General features: G+C 39.9%; 1 protein-coding gene across 2 annotated transcripts in view; it reads right to left on the reverse strand.

The window, feature by feature from the left end:
- The window catches only part of RNLS (renalase, FAD dependent amine oxidase), an 85,641-nt gene that overhangs the window by 70,671 nt on the left and 193 nt on the right, over positions 1–14,777 (reverse strand). For both annotated transcript variants that reach the window (XM_032191456.1, XM_032191455.1), the window contains exons 2-4: positions 14,658–14,751; positions 14,239–14,381; positions 12,903–13,061 (exon numbers count right to left, since the gene is read on the reverse strand). In XM_032191456.1, coding sequence (XP_032047347.1) covers positions 12,903–13,061; positions 14,239–14,381; positions 14,658–14,751 — 396 coding nt within the window. The remainder of the gene's footprint in view (positions 1–12,902; positions 13,062–14,238; positions 14,382–14,657; positions 14,752–14,777) is intronic.

A 14,777-nucleotide genomic window follows, 5' to 3' on the forward strand; every position in this document is an offset into this window, starting at 1 on the left:
CAGGTTGAAATACCAATAAAGAGAAGTTAGGTTTCCCTCAAAGCTGAAACAGAATGGGCATACAAATCACATTCACAGTACAAGAGTTGTTGTTAGACTACTTTTCCATTAATAACGGGGTTTTTCCTTCAGACAATTTGCCTGATATTTGGATATACCTAAAATATAAACCACTAACAGAAAAAAGTCTGGAATGGATAAAAAAAATTAAAGCAGCATACATTTGTTATGCCTCATCCACAGCCATTTAGCTCCATCATATATCTTCAACTGTATCACGTGCTCTGGATGTCTTGCCTATTTACTTGCTTTTTTTTTTTTTTTTTTTTTTATTAAAAAAAACACATATTCTTTCAGTTTGCATGTCTAAATCCTTTGGAAAGTCTGATATGAGAGAAGGGGTGCAACCAAATATGCATGTGTTATGAAAGCACACATAAATTAAGCAAATCATACATGACTACGAATGGTCTCTATGCCATGATTTATCCAACTTTCATAAATGAGAACATGCATATCATGCACACAGTTTTAGACATACAATCAGGTATACAATGTAAAAACCCATTTTCCCACATTTTCTTTATCTTGTTGTTGTTGTTTTGTTTTGTTTTACTTTCTTAAAAGTAAGCCTCCGCTGCATATTACCAGTATTCAAAATGCATTACAGCAACAAAAAGATCCTTGAAAGTTATTGACAGATCAGCTACAACATAGCAGAGGATGAAAAAATACCAGATGGAGCAGAATGAAGAATTCCTTGACATTAGTACATAATACCAAATGCTGTACTTAAAAGCCAAACTCTCCCCTCCCCCAGCACAACAAGCCCTTCCTTGGAAAACTGTTTTTCAACTGTTGATGGTGACTATTGTCAGAGTTCGCAATTATAGTCAAAGGCAAAAATAGTAGAAGTTCTGATCTCATAAAATTCTGCTCAGACTTGCTTAGCTGCCTTGAAAGTGCCACTTAAAAGAAAGAAAAGGCAGGTACTTACTGAAAACTGAAATCTAAAGCCCATGAACCATTATAATACTTAGTATTTTAATATTTGACTTTACAGAAAACTGCAACCACAGACAGGGTGATGAAAAAAAAAAAACACAAACAACAACACATGGAGATGATATCTACAGCTAAAAGGAAACATGACAGCAAAGACTAAACACTCATTTAAAAGAAGCCAGGTATCTATGTATCTCATTGCCTGTAAACACATATGTATCAGCAGCAGCTTCACTAACAGATTTATGAGAACTTAAGAAAAAATCCAAAGCCAAAAACTTAAAAATAGCATTAATAGGAAATCCACGCCAGTAAGTCATCTGAAAATCCTGCTTAGGTTGTTTCCAAAGCCCCACGCTACCATAGCATTTTTAAGTATGTAGGAGATGTGAAAGTTAACTGTTTTCTCTTACAAGCCTTAACTGAAGCTGTCCACAAGGAAGTGTCATACTTTTTCCCCCATGGGACTACTATGTCATTTTATCGCCTCCTAAAAGTTAAAGAAAAAGAGCTGAAGTGTTTTATTTCCATTCTAAAGATCTGACTCTGTTTCTACTTCTTGCAGCATATGGGAAGCAGGAAGTATAGTATTGTGACTACTACCATAGAGGAGAGCTAGAAAAAACACACAAACTCCTGAAGAATGAAGGGGCAAAAACCTTGAGGAGTTGAAGTTAAAAAAAAAAAAAAAAAAAAAAAAGCTACCACACCTTTGCTTCCCAAAATTATGACCCTTTACAGGCTTTTAAGCAATACACAAATTAAGAGTAGAATACCTTCCTAGAAGTATTCTGACAGCATCAGAGAGCATTTATTGGTTTTCCTGGAAAAAGGTATACAAGTGCTCCTCCTGCCAAGGTCCTGTTGCACAGGCATGACACAAACAGACTTACTTTTATCTAAAGACATCTATTACGTGATGCCTTTAGGAATTATTTAGGAAACACTAGCAACCTATGAAGTGCTAACAACACAGAGATGAAGAAATGCCAAAATTCACAACTTATACACACAGGAGACAGTTTCCATTCTCTCTCAACCTTGAGATTCTGTTTACGATTCCATGCCATACTGTGAAGGGATGATATGTTTCTGTAAATGCAAAGGAACACTAACATACAAAATATTAAGAATTACAAGAAATTTGTTTGTTTTGTGTTTTTTCTTCTCCCCAAATTTAAACAATCCACTTCATGAATCACATTGCTTAAATGCATGTATGGGAAAGGACTCTGAGGCCCCTAGAATTTTGATTATCACTATTCAATTCTTCCAATGGTTCTTTGCAGATAAACTTAAAACAAACATTCAAAACCCAAACTTGAAGAAACTCTCCTCGTTTTGTTAAGAATTGCATGGCATTTTCTTCAAAACAAAAAATTAAGCTTGTTTTGGTAATTGTATCTTATGGAAGCAAGGAACCTTTTTACCTGGTCAGTCACAAATTCTAGTAGTAGTTCAGCTATTTAAAAACAAGTGTTTGTTTCAAACTTATTTTTTTGCCTGCTTCCAACTTGTCTTTGAGCATAACAGGTTATAAAATGGGAATGTTGGTTTTGAGCTTATTTTTGAAACAAGCATTCCTAATTCAAATTAAGTGAGTGCTTTTGATGAATATAATTCCTATTGTGCTGGTGAGAAAAGAAAAACAAACAGCCAGAAAAGGCTATTTCTTTTATGCTTCATAAAAACATACATTGCTTTCTTGTTCCGCAGTCACTTAACAGTCTGCAAAACACTTAAACCACTTGCTGTCTGCACATTGTACACTTAAAGTTTGCCTCCATGTGTTTCCATAGGTAGCTAACCTGTTCAGCCTTCAGCTCACACGTTGTTCATTGTCGCTCCCTCCTAACCACTGCTTTTGCAGACACAATGCAGCAACAGGGACTTTGCTGCCACATGCGGCTTAGAAATACTATGTTCAGCTATATTTCAGGGTTTGCATTAAGCAAACAAGATTAACTGTACAAGGCACTGAATTTGAAACAAATCATTTTATGACTGCAGTTACTGTATATCTAAGTGACCAAGAGCTCAGATCATGTAGTCATAAGATGTTGAAGTCCATGCATATATTTTGTTCTGAGCTACTGTCCAAAAGCTAGAAATACTCACAGAATTATTTACTTAAAGTCTTTTAGCTATCATTAAAATAAAGCAGAAGCATCTCCTATAAAGCACAAATCAATGAGAGAAGATCAATAAATTCTTCTTTACATACAGGTATACGCTTATCTTCTTATATCTATCTCAGAGAAGCACCAATCAGACACATTTCAGCCCAGTTTTATTTTTAAGCCATTACTTCTGGGAATAGACTCATAGGCTACTGGTGCAACAGAACTGACTCTGGACAGCCTTGTTTTTCTGAATAAATTAAGTAAAAGAACAGCTTTAATCCCTTTAAATAAGATAACATGTTCTTTACATTTTAATAATTTGTAGCAACTGAGTTTGTTGATGAAGCTCCATATGTTACAGCAAAGTCAAAGTCAACCAATCACATCACTTTTTCTCACCTAACCTATTCCATTTCCTGTATCAATTAAGTGGTGGGATTGTGAAACTGCCTGCTTACCCTGTTAGAGAACAGTGGATTGGGAAAACTACGATGCAAATGGTGCTTCCTAATCTATATTCGAAATGTAATTCAACCCACCTTGATCACCCTACAGCAAGTCTTGACCTGCAAGATGCACATACAGCCACCCACCTGAAAATTGTTAATAAGCTACAAACTTGTGTTTTCAATTTTCTTGCCATCAAGTTTTACACACATGATGGCTTCTCATTTGGAGCAAAGTAATTCATAATTTCAAAGATCAAAATTTCAGTAGTCAATCAATAAAATCAGGCACAAAAACAAAGCCCAAAACAACCTTTGTGCAAACAGGAAATGCTTGAAGTTTACAACATCCAACTGCTATGCTACTATTAGCTAGTCCAGCCATTATGAATGATAGGAATTAGAAAGTGAAGCAACACTGAAAGTTGTTCTGCCAACCACATCTGAAATAAAGTTCTCAACCCCTTGAAACATCCATAGATACGAATTCATGGCAGATGCTAGAACAGTTCCTAAAGAAAACAGAAATTATGATAAGTGAACAAGACCTGAAGGGCTTTGGGAAGTCTCACATCTGATTTTTATTACGAAGCTCCAACAATATTTACATTCTTCAAACAAACTATTAAGGTATATGACAAATGAAAGATTTTGCCTCCAGGCACACTACTTTATGAAGCGCGGTCATTAGCACAAACTTCAACCTCCATTCCCTGTCATGCGATTTATGAATCAGTCTGGTGACCACCGATGGTCATCTGCTAGCCTTCAGGAAACTCATGTGGGTCAGAACAGTGGGCTTGGTCTTGTAATTAGAAGTCCTGGAACAGAATTCATTCTCACAAACACGCCATGGACATTAAAAAAGTTTTGAAAAAAAATCATGCTACAATGAAATTGAAGTAAACCTGAAGAACACAGTATCATCAGTAATTTCTAAAACACTGGGTAAGGAAGCCAGATTCTGCCTTCAAATGAGGTAAGAACTACACTAGTCTGAACAAATTTTATTTTTTTTAAACGGAACACAGTCACAGGAGACCTTCACAGTGTTTTGACTATCTCTGGAAAGGTGGAAGTCAAATAAGGCTAGTGCCAAGGCAGCCAAAAGTAAATGTGGGCTTATAATACATTGCAGCTAAAATACTATCAGATTATAATATTCTGGATTGAAATTACAGAAGGAAGAGGCCATTGTTCAAGGAGCAAAGAACAGGGTATAAGAAGGGGTACAAAGGAAATGCACCTTTATCCTGAAGTTTCATCTTCAACTGTCCTGACTGCAGATTTCTCACCACAAAGGGCATTCCCATCTCTCTCGGGTTGCTCAGCTCTAGAGCTCACACAATTACAGACTAAGTTGGACCAACTTGCTGAGGCAAGCACAAACCTTTTTTGTTATGGGATGTTTCTCCTAGTGTTAGTTTTCAGCCACATCAGTGAGCTGACCCATCAGACACATTCAAGGCCAACAATATGCACTGTAATACTTCTGCAAAATAAAGGTTTACAGATGTTATCAGTGTGAGGTAAAGATAAACTTTATAAAAAATAGTCTCAATTACAGTGGTGTGAGTGAACAACAGCTATTAAAATTCTGTAGAAATCCATGAAAATGCATCTAGCCTAGGGGCACTGCATAGAGCATGAAAAAAAAAGTGTTCCAGTGAAGACTTCCATCTGCCTATCTGATTACAATGAGATTGTGATAATGATAATGTGATTTTTTTTTTTTCGTGAAACAAAGGTGAAACACCTGCAATTAAGACTACTGCAAGCATACCCTAGACTTAAAAAGATTTTCAACTCCATAAAAACATTCAAGTTGTAGGTTTCATTTCAAAACGATGGTTTTAAAATCCTCAGAGGTAGCCTAGGGTCACCTTAGCCCACATCTCTCCCACATTTGCCTAGCAGATATGGTAACAGGAAAGGAGAGAAATCTTTTCTAAATGTGTTTCCACACAAGTTTAACCACTGTCCCCACCTAAAGATGAGCAAAATTTCAAACAAAAAGATTTTACTCAAAGTGAGAGGTGAAGAACTACATTATCAAAAATCAACTGTAAAGAAATTTACATTAAGGATTTAAAAATTTAAGTCTAATATAAATCCCTTGGCTAGACCTACCAAAGAGGAAGTTCTCAGTAGCACATCCAGGCTTCTTACAACACAGAAACCATCAGCTCATTAAACACATGCACCATGAAACACGAATGAAGAAGTTTCAGAACTGTTCAGTTTGTTCACATTTTGCGGCAGGGACTTTTTTTCTTTAGGCTCACAGTTTTGGAAAGATTTCTGTTTAAACACAATCCCTAGACAGTACCAAAGACTGCCTGTTGGGAAAAACTGAGAGGTATCTGTTTATTGTTCAGATAAACAAGTTTCAGAGCATTTATTTCTTCTGTTCCAAATACGTCCTGTGTTCAAATACCATCACCTTTATTATTTAGAAAAAAGCTAACGTGCATATACACATGGGCTCATGTTTAGCTGGTCTGATATTCCTGGGGTGCCAATTCTCCATTTGGAGATATACTACTGGAGCAACGTGAAGTTGCTAAACAGGCATTAAATAAATTTTCCATGATTATGTCCCCTGGTGTTGCAGCATTCTGCCAACCAACACAGACAGTAAGGGCAGGAAGAGAAGCATGTTCAGGTTACAATACTTACAGATAGCCAGAGCATGATAAACTACATGTTTCAACACAGAAAAGCTGATTTGCCTCACAAGTCAAAAGTAATTTTTTAAAAGCAATTCAGCTAAATCAGCACAATCTGCTGCCTGTATAAGGTGCAGGTGCTCTGAATCTCTCCTGGGACTACGCAGGAAATCTAAGCTCAGCATTTGAACCACAGATTCATGAGCATTTTTTTGCCTATATGGCTCAATCAGTTGCACAGATCCTGTGCTGTTCTCCTCCCCTTGCTCAAAGTGCATATTGTGCCAGTGAGTCTGCGGACCACATGGTGAGCTGAAGATCACACACACAATCCTGCTAAAAATAACCTTTTGGGGCAAGGGTCGGGGAGGAAGCTACATTATTGTGGTCCCACAGACAGTTGTGCTGATAAAACTGTCTTGCTGGAGGAAAGGTAGAACAAGTAATAGAAGACTGCTGAAGGAAACATTTATGTAACATTACAAGGCACCAAAGAGAGATGCTCTGATGGTGTGTGACCCCTCTGCAGGCTTCCTATTAGGAGCTGTCATCCTTGATAGGCCAAAGAAAACTGGAGGCTCCCCTAGAATGGGAAGCAGCTGCCCCACTCCCTTCCATTCTGAAGGGAAAGGCAGCAGGCTTTTTCTTTTCCAGCACTGTATCCTTGTAAAAAATCCACTGTATTGGAATTTTTTCCTCTCCAGATTTGAAATCTGTCAAATCAAAATTACAGCTTTTTACCAGACAAAATTGCGGCAGTGTTGACTGACAATAAAATGCAAAGCAGTCCTTTATCTAATACTATGCTATTTCATTCTCCTTTGCAAATCTCTCATGCTCACAAACATCTAGCTCAATCCTCAGACTTCTCAGATGAAGAGGGTCACTGGAATCAGCGTGGCAGCCTGTTTAATTTTTGATAGGCTTTTAATGTGTTCTATTAACAACTGTGGGAAGAAGTCTATTATAATCACTCCCTATTAAAAAAATAGCATGCACGGCATACTGTGATTTTTCCTGATACTGTGATTTCAGCTTCAGTAGTTTTTTGTTTGGTTGTTGGTTTTTTGTTTATTTGTTTTTAAGGTATTCCCTAAGCAGGAAGGCTATACCTGAGCTGCAGAAGGCAGAGAGCATATAACAGCTTAGCCTGCTTTAAAGCCAATGTTGTGGTTCCTAACTCCTCAACCCAACAAAAACAATATAATATGTACATATATAGACATACTTCCTGGATTGGCAGGTCAGATCTACCCACAGGAGGGAACAAATTGCTGCAGCAGAAGGTAAGCACCAGAGCTGGCACTAGCAGAGGGAAGTAGGGACAGGACCTTCTGTCCCTACCTTTTACCTAATAGGTAAAATTCACAGCCAGAAACCAAGCACACTAAGAGGAATGTTGCAGCTAAGGAGAGCTGCCCTGTATCCTGCATATCATTCCAACAGCTCTCCCATAGGCAAGGACACAAGGTTTCATGTCAGAGTAAGACATCGTGCATTTCTGCCAGAGCACTAAGAATCCCAATAGCCACTGTCACGTCTCCAGTGACAGCAATTTTATCCTATTTTACCAACACTGATCCTTCCATGATGACAACCTCAGTCAGAACTGGGATGCACCCATTTCAAATGAATGATGTGTTTTTAAAAGATCGCATTAATATCAACAACTACTCTCACGCAAAGTTAGTAACTTAGTATTTCCAGAAAGTACAAATATTTGCACTGTGTGACCTCAGTTTCTAGGGCCCAATAAGTAACTAACAATTCAGTGTACATGTTTACATTATACATTTTAGATGTGTTAGGTAACGAGTGTAAACTCAAGGTCTGGATAAGCCCTGCTAAGATTGCCTGAAACTGGAATTACAAAATGGAGAATTTACCATCATCCTATCCAAAAATAAACACATACAGAGAAAGTGCTCAGAAAGAACTTAGGACTCATGAAAAGTTAGCAGAATTTTGCATTCCTAATTCACATTTTAAAGCCTCCCTGTGTAAAGGTAGTCCTATTTTATTCATATCTTCTCATCAGCTTGTATTATTTAAAACATGTGGGACATTTACACTGATGAAAAAATAGGTCAGGCTTAAAACAAAACACACATAACTGTAATTATAAATTCCAAGTAAAGCAACTTAACACAAACATTCTGAACGCACAAATATTCAGAACACACAAATAAAAGCTACTTGAGATCTTTAATTGCAAACTTCTTACTAGAAACAGAGCTGAAAGATAAGTTTGTTGATCCCATTTGAAAATGTGCAAAATTGCAACTATTGATTCTTCTAAAATCAGCAACCAATAAAACAGCCCAGCATGTCTGAAATACTATAAGTATTTGTAAAATCTAGACCTTTCACTTTCAAAGATTCTGCTTTTAAGCACGTCTATTCTTCTTTTGACGCTGAATTTATATTACAAAACTCAAACACATTTATTCATCTTTAATTTCCACATAACCACAATAATTACTACCAAAATATGCAAAGTCCAAATACATGTAAGCCCAGTAGATATAGTCATGCAAACAGGATGTCCTAAACATTATTTGATTGCTGCCACCTACTGTTGTTCCAAACATGTTGCAAGGAGCTAACCATTTTCCCCTTCTGCCTCGACCTGGCAACTTTCGAACCACTCATCTCTCAGCCTGTAGCGCTGCTTGGGGTTGTTGTGCCCCAGGTGCAGGACCCGGCACTTGGCCTTGTTGAACTTCATATAGTTGACCTCAGCCCATCGGTTCAGCCTATCCAGATCCTCCTGCAGAGCCTTCCAACCCTCGAGGAGACCCACACACTCACCTAACTTGGTGTCATCTGCAAACTTACTGAGGGTGAACTCGATCCCCTCATTCAGATCATCGATGAAGATATTAAAGAGGACCGGCCCCAGCACCGAGCCCTGGGGAACGCCACTAGTGACTGGCCTCCAACTGGACTTGACTCCATTCACCATGACTCTTTGGGCCCGGCTATCCAGCCAGTTTCTAACCCAATGAAGCGTGCGCCAGTCCAAGCCAAGAGCAGCCAGTTTCTTGAGGAGAATGTTGTGGGGAATGATGTCAAAAACCTTGCTGAAGTCAAGGTAGACCACATCCACAGCCTTTCCCTCATCCACCAAGCGCGTCACTTTGTCATAGAAGGAGATCAGGTTCGTTAAGCAGGACCTGCCTTTCATAAACCCATGCAGACTGGGCCTGATCACCTGGTTGCCCTGTAAATGCCGCGTGATTACACTCAAGATAATCTGCTCCATGAGCTTCCCTGGCACTGAGGTCAAACTGACAGGTCTATAGTTCCCCGGGTCTACCCTCCGGCCCTTCTTGTGGATGGACGCCACATTGACAATGTTCAGTCTCATCAAAGAGGTTAAAAAACAGGGAAAAGACCCAAACTAATATACCAACCTAACGAAAGATTCTGTCTGCAGAGCATTAAGTATTAAAATGGAAACTTTTCCACTGAACATAAAATCGGGGATGGGAAGGATGCATCTCCCGCCATTTCAAAATCTTGGTTCTCTGAATATCACATGAAAGTGAATTTTAGAAGGACTTGGGATAGGAAAGAATGCCTCCCTGAAGGTGGTGTGGTTTTCCCTATTGCTCGCCTTCATTTCTGAAGCCAGAACGCAAATGCAAGAACTAGTAAGTCATCTCACTATGGGTAAAATTTTGCTGTTTCAAATTTATAAACCTGATCCCGTTTGTTTTCTGCAACAGAATACTAAAGATGTCTAAAATAATAACCAAGGAAAACATTTGCCAGTCTAAGCCCAGATCAGTCACCAGACCCAAAGGCACCTACGTTAAGGTTAAACTGATTGCCAGGTCGCAGCTGTTCAGCACAGTCATGCACAACAGCTCTGCCAAGGAGAGGAACCCACAATGTGCACCTGTAAGATGCTTTTGTTGAAGCACTTACCTACAAATACAGGGGCCTAATTTTCAGGACACATCTTTGAAAGTATTGCCATAGGTGCCCAAACTATTCTGTTGCTAAAGAAACATACTACACATTTATGGGACCACTGTTTAAAAATACAATATGGAAACACTTAAGTGTTCTCAAGCTGGGGTGAGTACTAGTGTGAGAGTTAAGCTCCAGACTCACACAGCAAAAGGGTGAATTTCTGTGAGGGGCGACTTTCCACTTCTGATTAGCCATTTGAACACTCCAACTTGGGTTCTTAAACATGGGTGTATCAAAGGTTAATTCCAGTGCTTGCTACTGGATCAAAGCCTCACCTATTCCACACAGCTGTTCCCATGCACCATCACTTATTTTACAGCCTTTATCTTTACATTAATGCTAACAATTCATCAATCAAAATACAGGTCCATGGGGAGCACTTGAGTCTCCAGCATGTAGCAAAACTGATGTGAAAAGACTGCAGTTATACAGAAGATAAAGATGCTTTTCACAGCATCTGACAGTTCCAGCACCAAAGCAGATGAAATGAACCATTCACCTTAACTACATCTTCTGAAGGGGACTTGCAAGGATTTAATTCTCAAAACAAATTGCCCTAACAATGTTTTCAAACGGGGGCAGAAATGCACAGTTGGTACATACTTAGTACATACTTGAAGGTTTTCTGCTTTCAGTGGTTTCTGGTAAATTTTATTATCTTTTTTATTTTATTTCAAAATGTTTAAAAGCATTCTCAATCAATGTAAGAGCCTCAGAGTGCCCATAAAGTCATATGATGTACATATGCCACAGATAGTTAATCGTCACTCAGTCCCCATCCACTGAAACCGCATGGTAATTAAATGTGTATTAAATCCAGTTTATTCCAGAATACTCATCTTTTACATGGCCATGGCATCTTGAAAATAATTTCCAATTTACAAGGAACATACGCCTAACTCCACTAACTCAGTCTGTCTACTCCCACATTTTCACTTGCTGCTTTAACAAAGTGAAGAATGCAGTCAATACCCAAGCACATTCTTCTAGACACTGCTCTCAGAGTGACATTGAGCAAGTAGGGTACCAAGTACATGATTTTCATGAAACAATACATTTTTACCTTAGTATATTATCAGACAGTACTACCACTTACTCTTTTCCCAGGACATTCACTATCAATCCCTGTTGGAAGGGACGCTGGGCAGAGCCACCACAGTGCATTATTTGCCCTTTTAGTCGCACCACCAAGCAAACTGCTACCTTCTTAGGCTGTCCCAATACATTTGTAGAGTCTGGACTGTTGAGGTGCTTGAAGCCCTGACACATGTGAGCTGATCTAACTGAACTGGAGTAGCTTGAGAGTCAGCCATGATGGAAAACACCTCCGAAGCACACGTATATTTAAACACATTAAAATCCAAGATACAGCACAACACAAAGAGCCAAGATCAACTCTTCGTCTTTAGAGTGTTGGTAGAGCTGCTACAAACCAGAGAGTGGAAAACCCATGCATTTTAAAGTGTCTACTTCAGGATCTAGCAGCAAAGAGCAACAAGCCCTGTCAGACCAGAACTGACTCAAAACAGTCATGTGGCTGCCCCACACTGCTGCCAACACACTCAGTTCAACGAGTTTATGAGCCAGATGCAGCATGTTCTTGGTACAACAATGCAGCTGAGGTGATAAATCCACAGCCCAGTGCACTTCACATGGCTTTCCAGAGTCAGCACAGGCCTGGCTAGGCTTCCTGGCCTCTGCTCAGCATGAACCGTAAGAGCTGCATTGAGATTCCTCTCCTGGAAATCCTCATGAGGCCCTTCTGCAAGGGCTCCCTAACGTGGATCAAGTCCGTGGTAACTGCATCAAATCTGCTCCCCTGCAGGGCAGCACCTCATGCTGCAGGGACCATGCTGTAGACAGGCACCGAGCAGGGCTCACCAGCTGAATTTCAGAGAAAAGCTGGTGCTGCAAGCCGCAGGCCAAGAAAACACACCTAAGCTGGGAAAGCTGTTCGGACTGGAACTTCCATTCCTTTCTCAGCACAGAGCTGCTCTTTCTAAGCCTCCATGGCACTGTTAAACACATTTACCCCCATTAAGCACCAAAGTTTAATTAGGACTTAATCATGTTTCGGAAATACAACCCCCAAGGGGACAGCCAGAAACAGCAAACAAGCCGGAGGGTCTGAGATGCTTTCATCTTCTAGAGTTAAGATCAAAGAGCCCTGCTCCCTGCTTTTTTGTCCCCGGAAGGCCATATGATTTTAGTCCCACTGAATGCCCTAAGGATTTTCCCTGCAGCGCATACGTTATTCAAGTCTTACTCCCTGGTTCATCCCAAGTGCAAACATACCAAGAGCAGCAATGAAAAAAAAACAAAAACAAAACAAAACATCAGACTTCCACAAAGAGGTAGCAACAAGGAAACAACCATGTCCAGACTAGCTGAGGATCTTGTCCTTTTTGATAACTATTTTCAAGCTACAGAAAGACTATCCTGAAAAAGTGACTCAGAAAAAATTTGCAGAGATCTTTTTCCATCTAGTATTACTGCTCATTTACTGCTCATGCACAACACATATAGCCTCGCAACTACCCATCTCCTATCAGTTTGAGATTCATCATATTCTGGCAGAAATTAACAGGCAGCTCAGACTGTTGAGGGCTTTTTTACTATACATGAAGCTCAATCATCATTTCAGGCTCAATACCTGCAGTTCTGAGGTACAAACTTACTGTTTACAATGTCACCTTGTAGCTGAAGAATTTGTGGAACAGGAATTGTGAGAATAACTACATCAAAGAATTCCGGTGGTCCTGTTTTCCTGGAGATTTCCCATTTCCCATCTCGAAGGGAGATGTGAGTTACATGGTATTCATAGAAGACATCTGCACCTGGTTCAAAAAAGAAGAGTTAAATACTTGTAACTGGATTCCATGGAGAAATACACAGTAGTTTCCCTTAGTAAATGCATGGCTTTTAAGCAGCAAAGCACACAAATGATCTCTGGGCAAAGTTTCACAAATTAGGTTGCTGAATTTAACAGCCACCATAGGACATTTAAAGAAGAGATCCTCATTAGTTGAAAAATTCTTGTAACTCTCTTGTGCTAGGGCTGACATTCATCCGACTCCTTACTGACACGATTCAGCTCAATAAACAGGTGGAAAACTATCAGCTGCTTTCAGACAGGTTAACTTCTTGTGGCTTTAGTGAGCTGAACTACCGCAGCATGAAATCGGATGAGCACAGGACGTGGCACAGGGTAAGGGAACAAAGCATACATTCAGGAGCTGAAAGAGAGAACTGTCCCCCTTAGTATATCCCACATATAGGAAGACAGTAGCACAATTATGTGAAAGATTAGGGACTCAAAAAAACAGCTAATTAAAAGAAATAAGTTCCATAAAACATGCAAAGCTTGACTGCTCTTAAAACTAACATTCTTCAAACCAAAGTTAAATCAGTTCACTAAGCAGTATAACGTGGTTCTGCCACATTCCACCTACTGTAGTAGTTACAGTTTAAACTCTTCTCTTCGAGTCTTTTCTGAAGAGCTTTCAACACAGGAGGTTTACATACTAAGTGCTCATTTCTTCAAAACACAGGATGTAACTCACTACTATGCTCCCAGCTGCTCATGGAAAAAAAAAAAAAAAAAAACAGCGCTCACTTTATTCAAGTTGTACGCAGCTTAAATATCTTCTCAATCATCTGTGCAAACACAGTGTCATCTTACTCCCACTACATTATTTCTGTCCTAACTGCATAGGACTTGCTAACCAAACAGGATAACTACAATCTTGTCTATTGGTCCTACAGCCCTTACATCTGTAGACATTTTTCATATGCCTGCAGCGCAGCTGAAGTCAGTGAAGCACCTGCAGGACTTGGAAATTTCCAAAGCTCACAGACACGTTTAACTATTTAAGTAACTTCAAGACATATATAAACAAGTAAGGAACTTGAACAGTTTTTCAAATTTAAATCTCCAACTAGAACATTCAAGAATGCCATCAAAAACATTGGAATTAAAAACTTTAATTGCAAACAAAGGCATCTAAAAATTACCTGACTGCTTTAAATAATACTTGACAACCGCGGAGATGCCCTGAGGTGCCATGTAATTGCAAGAGTCTTCCTTCTCTACCATTCCTTCAATGGGTGCAGTCAGTGGTTTCAAGATGCCGTGAGACAGAAGCTCATCAAAGAAGCTTAAAAATAGAAGTGACAGAGATGAAAACACTGCACAAAAACCAACGCCAGCTGTCATTACTTTCTGCAATTAAAGATGAGAAGCCCGACTGCTGAAGCAATAAAAAACTGTTCTGTAGTCTCCGTGTTTTTCATGCAGACTATGCACGACCAGACACGACGCAGAAAAGCCCCCGACCGGCCACAGGGCGGAGAGGGGGAGCGGGGGGCGAAGGCAAGGGCCGGGGGGGCTGCCGCGGGGAGGCACGGAGCGCTCTGGGTGCGGGGCCGCTCACCTGCCGCGCCCCGCCCGCGGACTGACGTACTGCGCTCCCAGGTCGGCGCTGCAGGCGGCGCCCCGCGCGCTGCGGCTCGTGCTCATGCGGCCCCCTGCAAGCAACGCTCAGTTCAGTTCA

This window comes from Aythya fuligula, chromosome 7 (assembly GCF_009819795.1).
Source record: "Aythya fuligula isolate bAytFul2 chromosome 7, bAytFul2.pri, whole genome shotgun sequence".
Taxonomy (NCBI): domain Eukaryota; kingdom Metazoa; phylum Chordata; class Aves; order Anseriformes; family Anatidae; genus Aythya; species Aythya fuligula.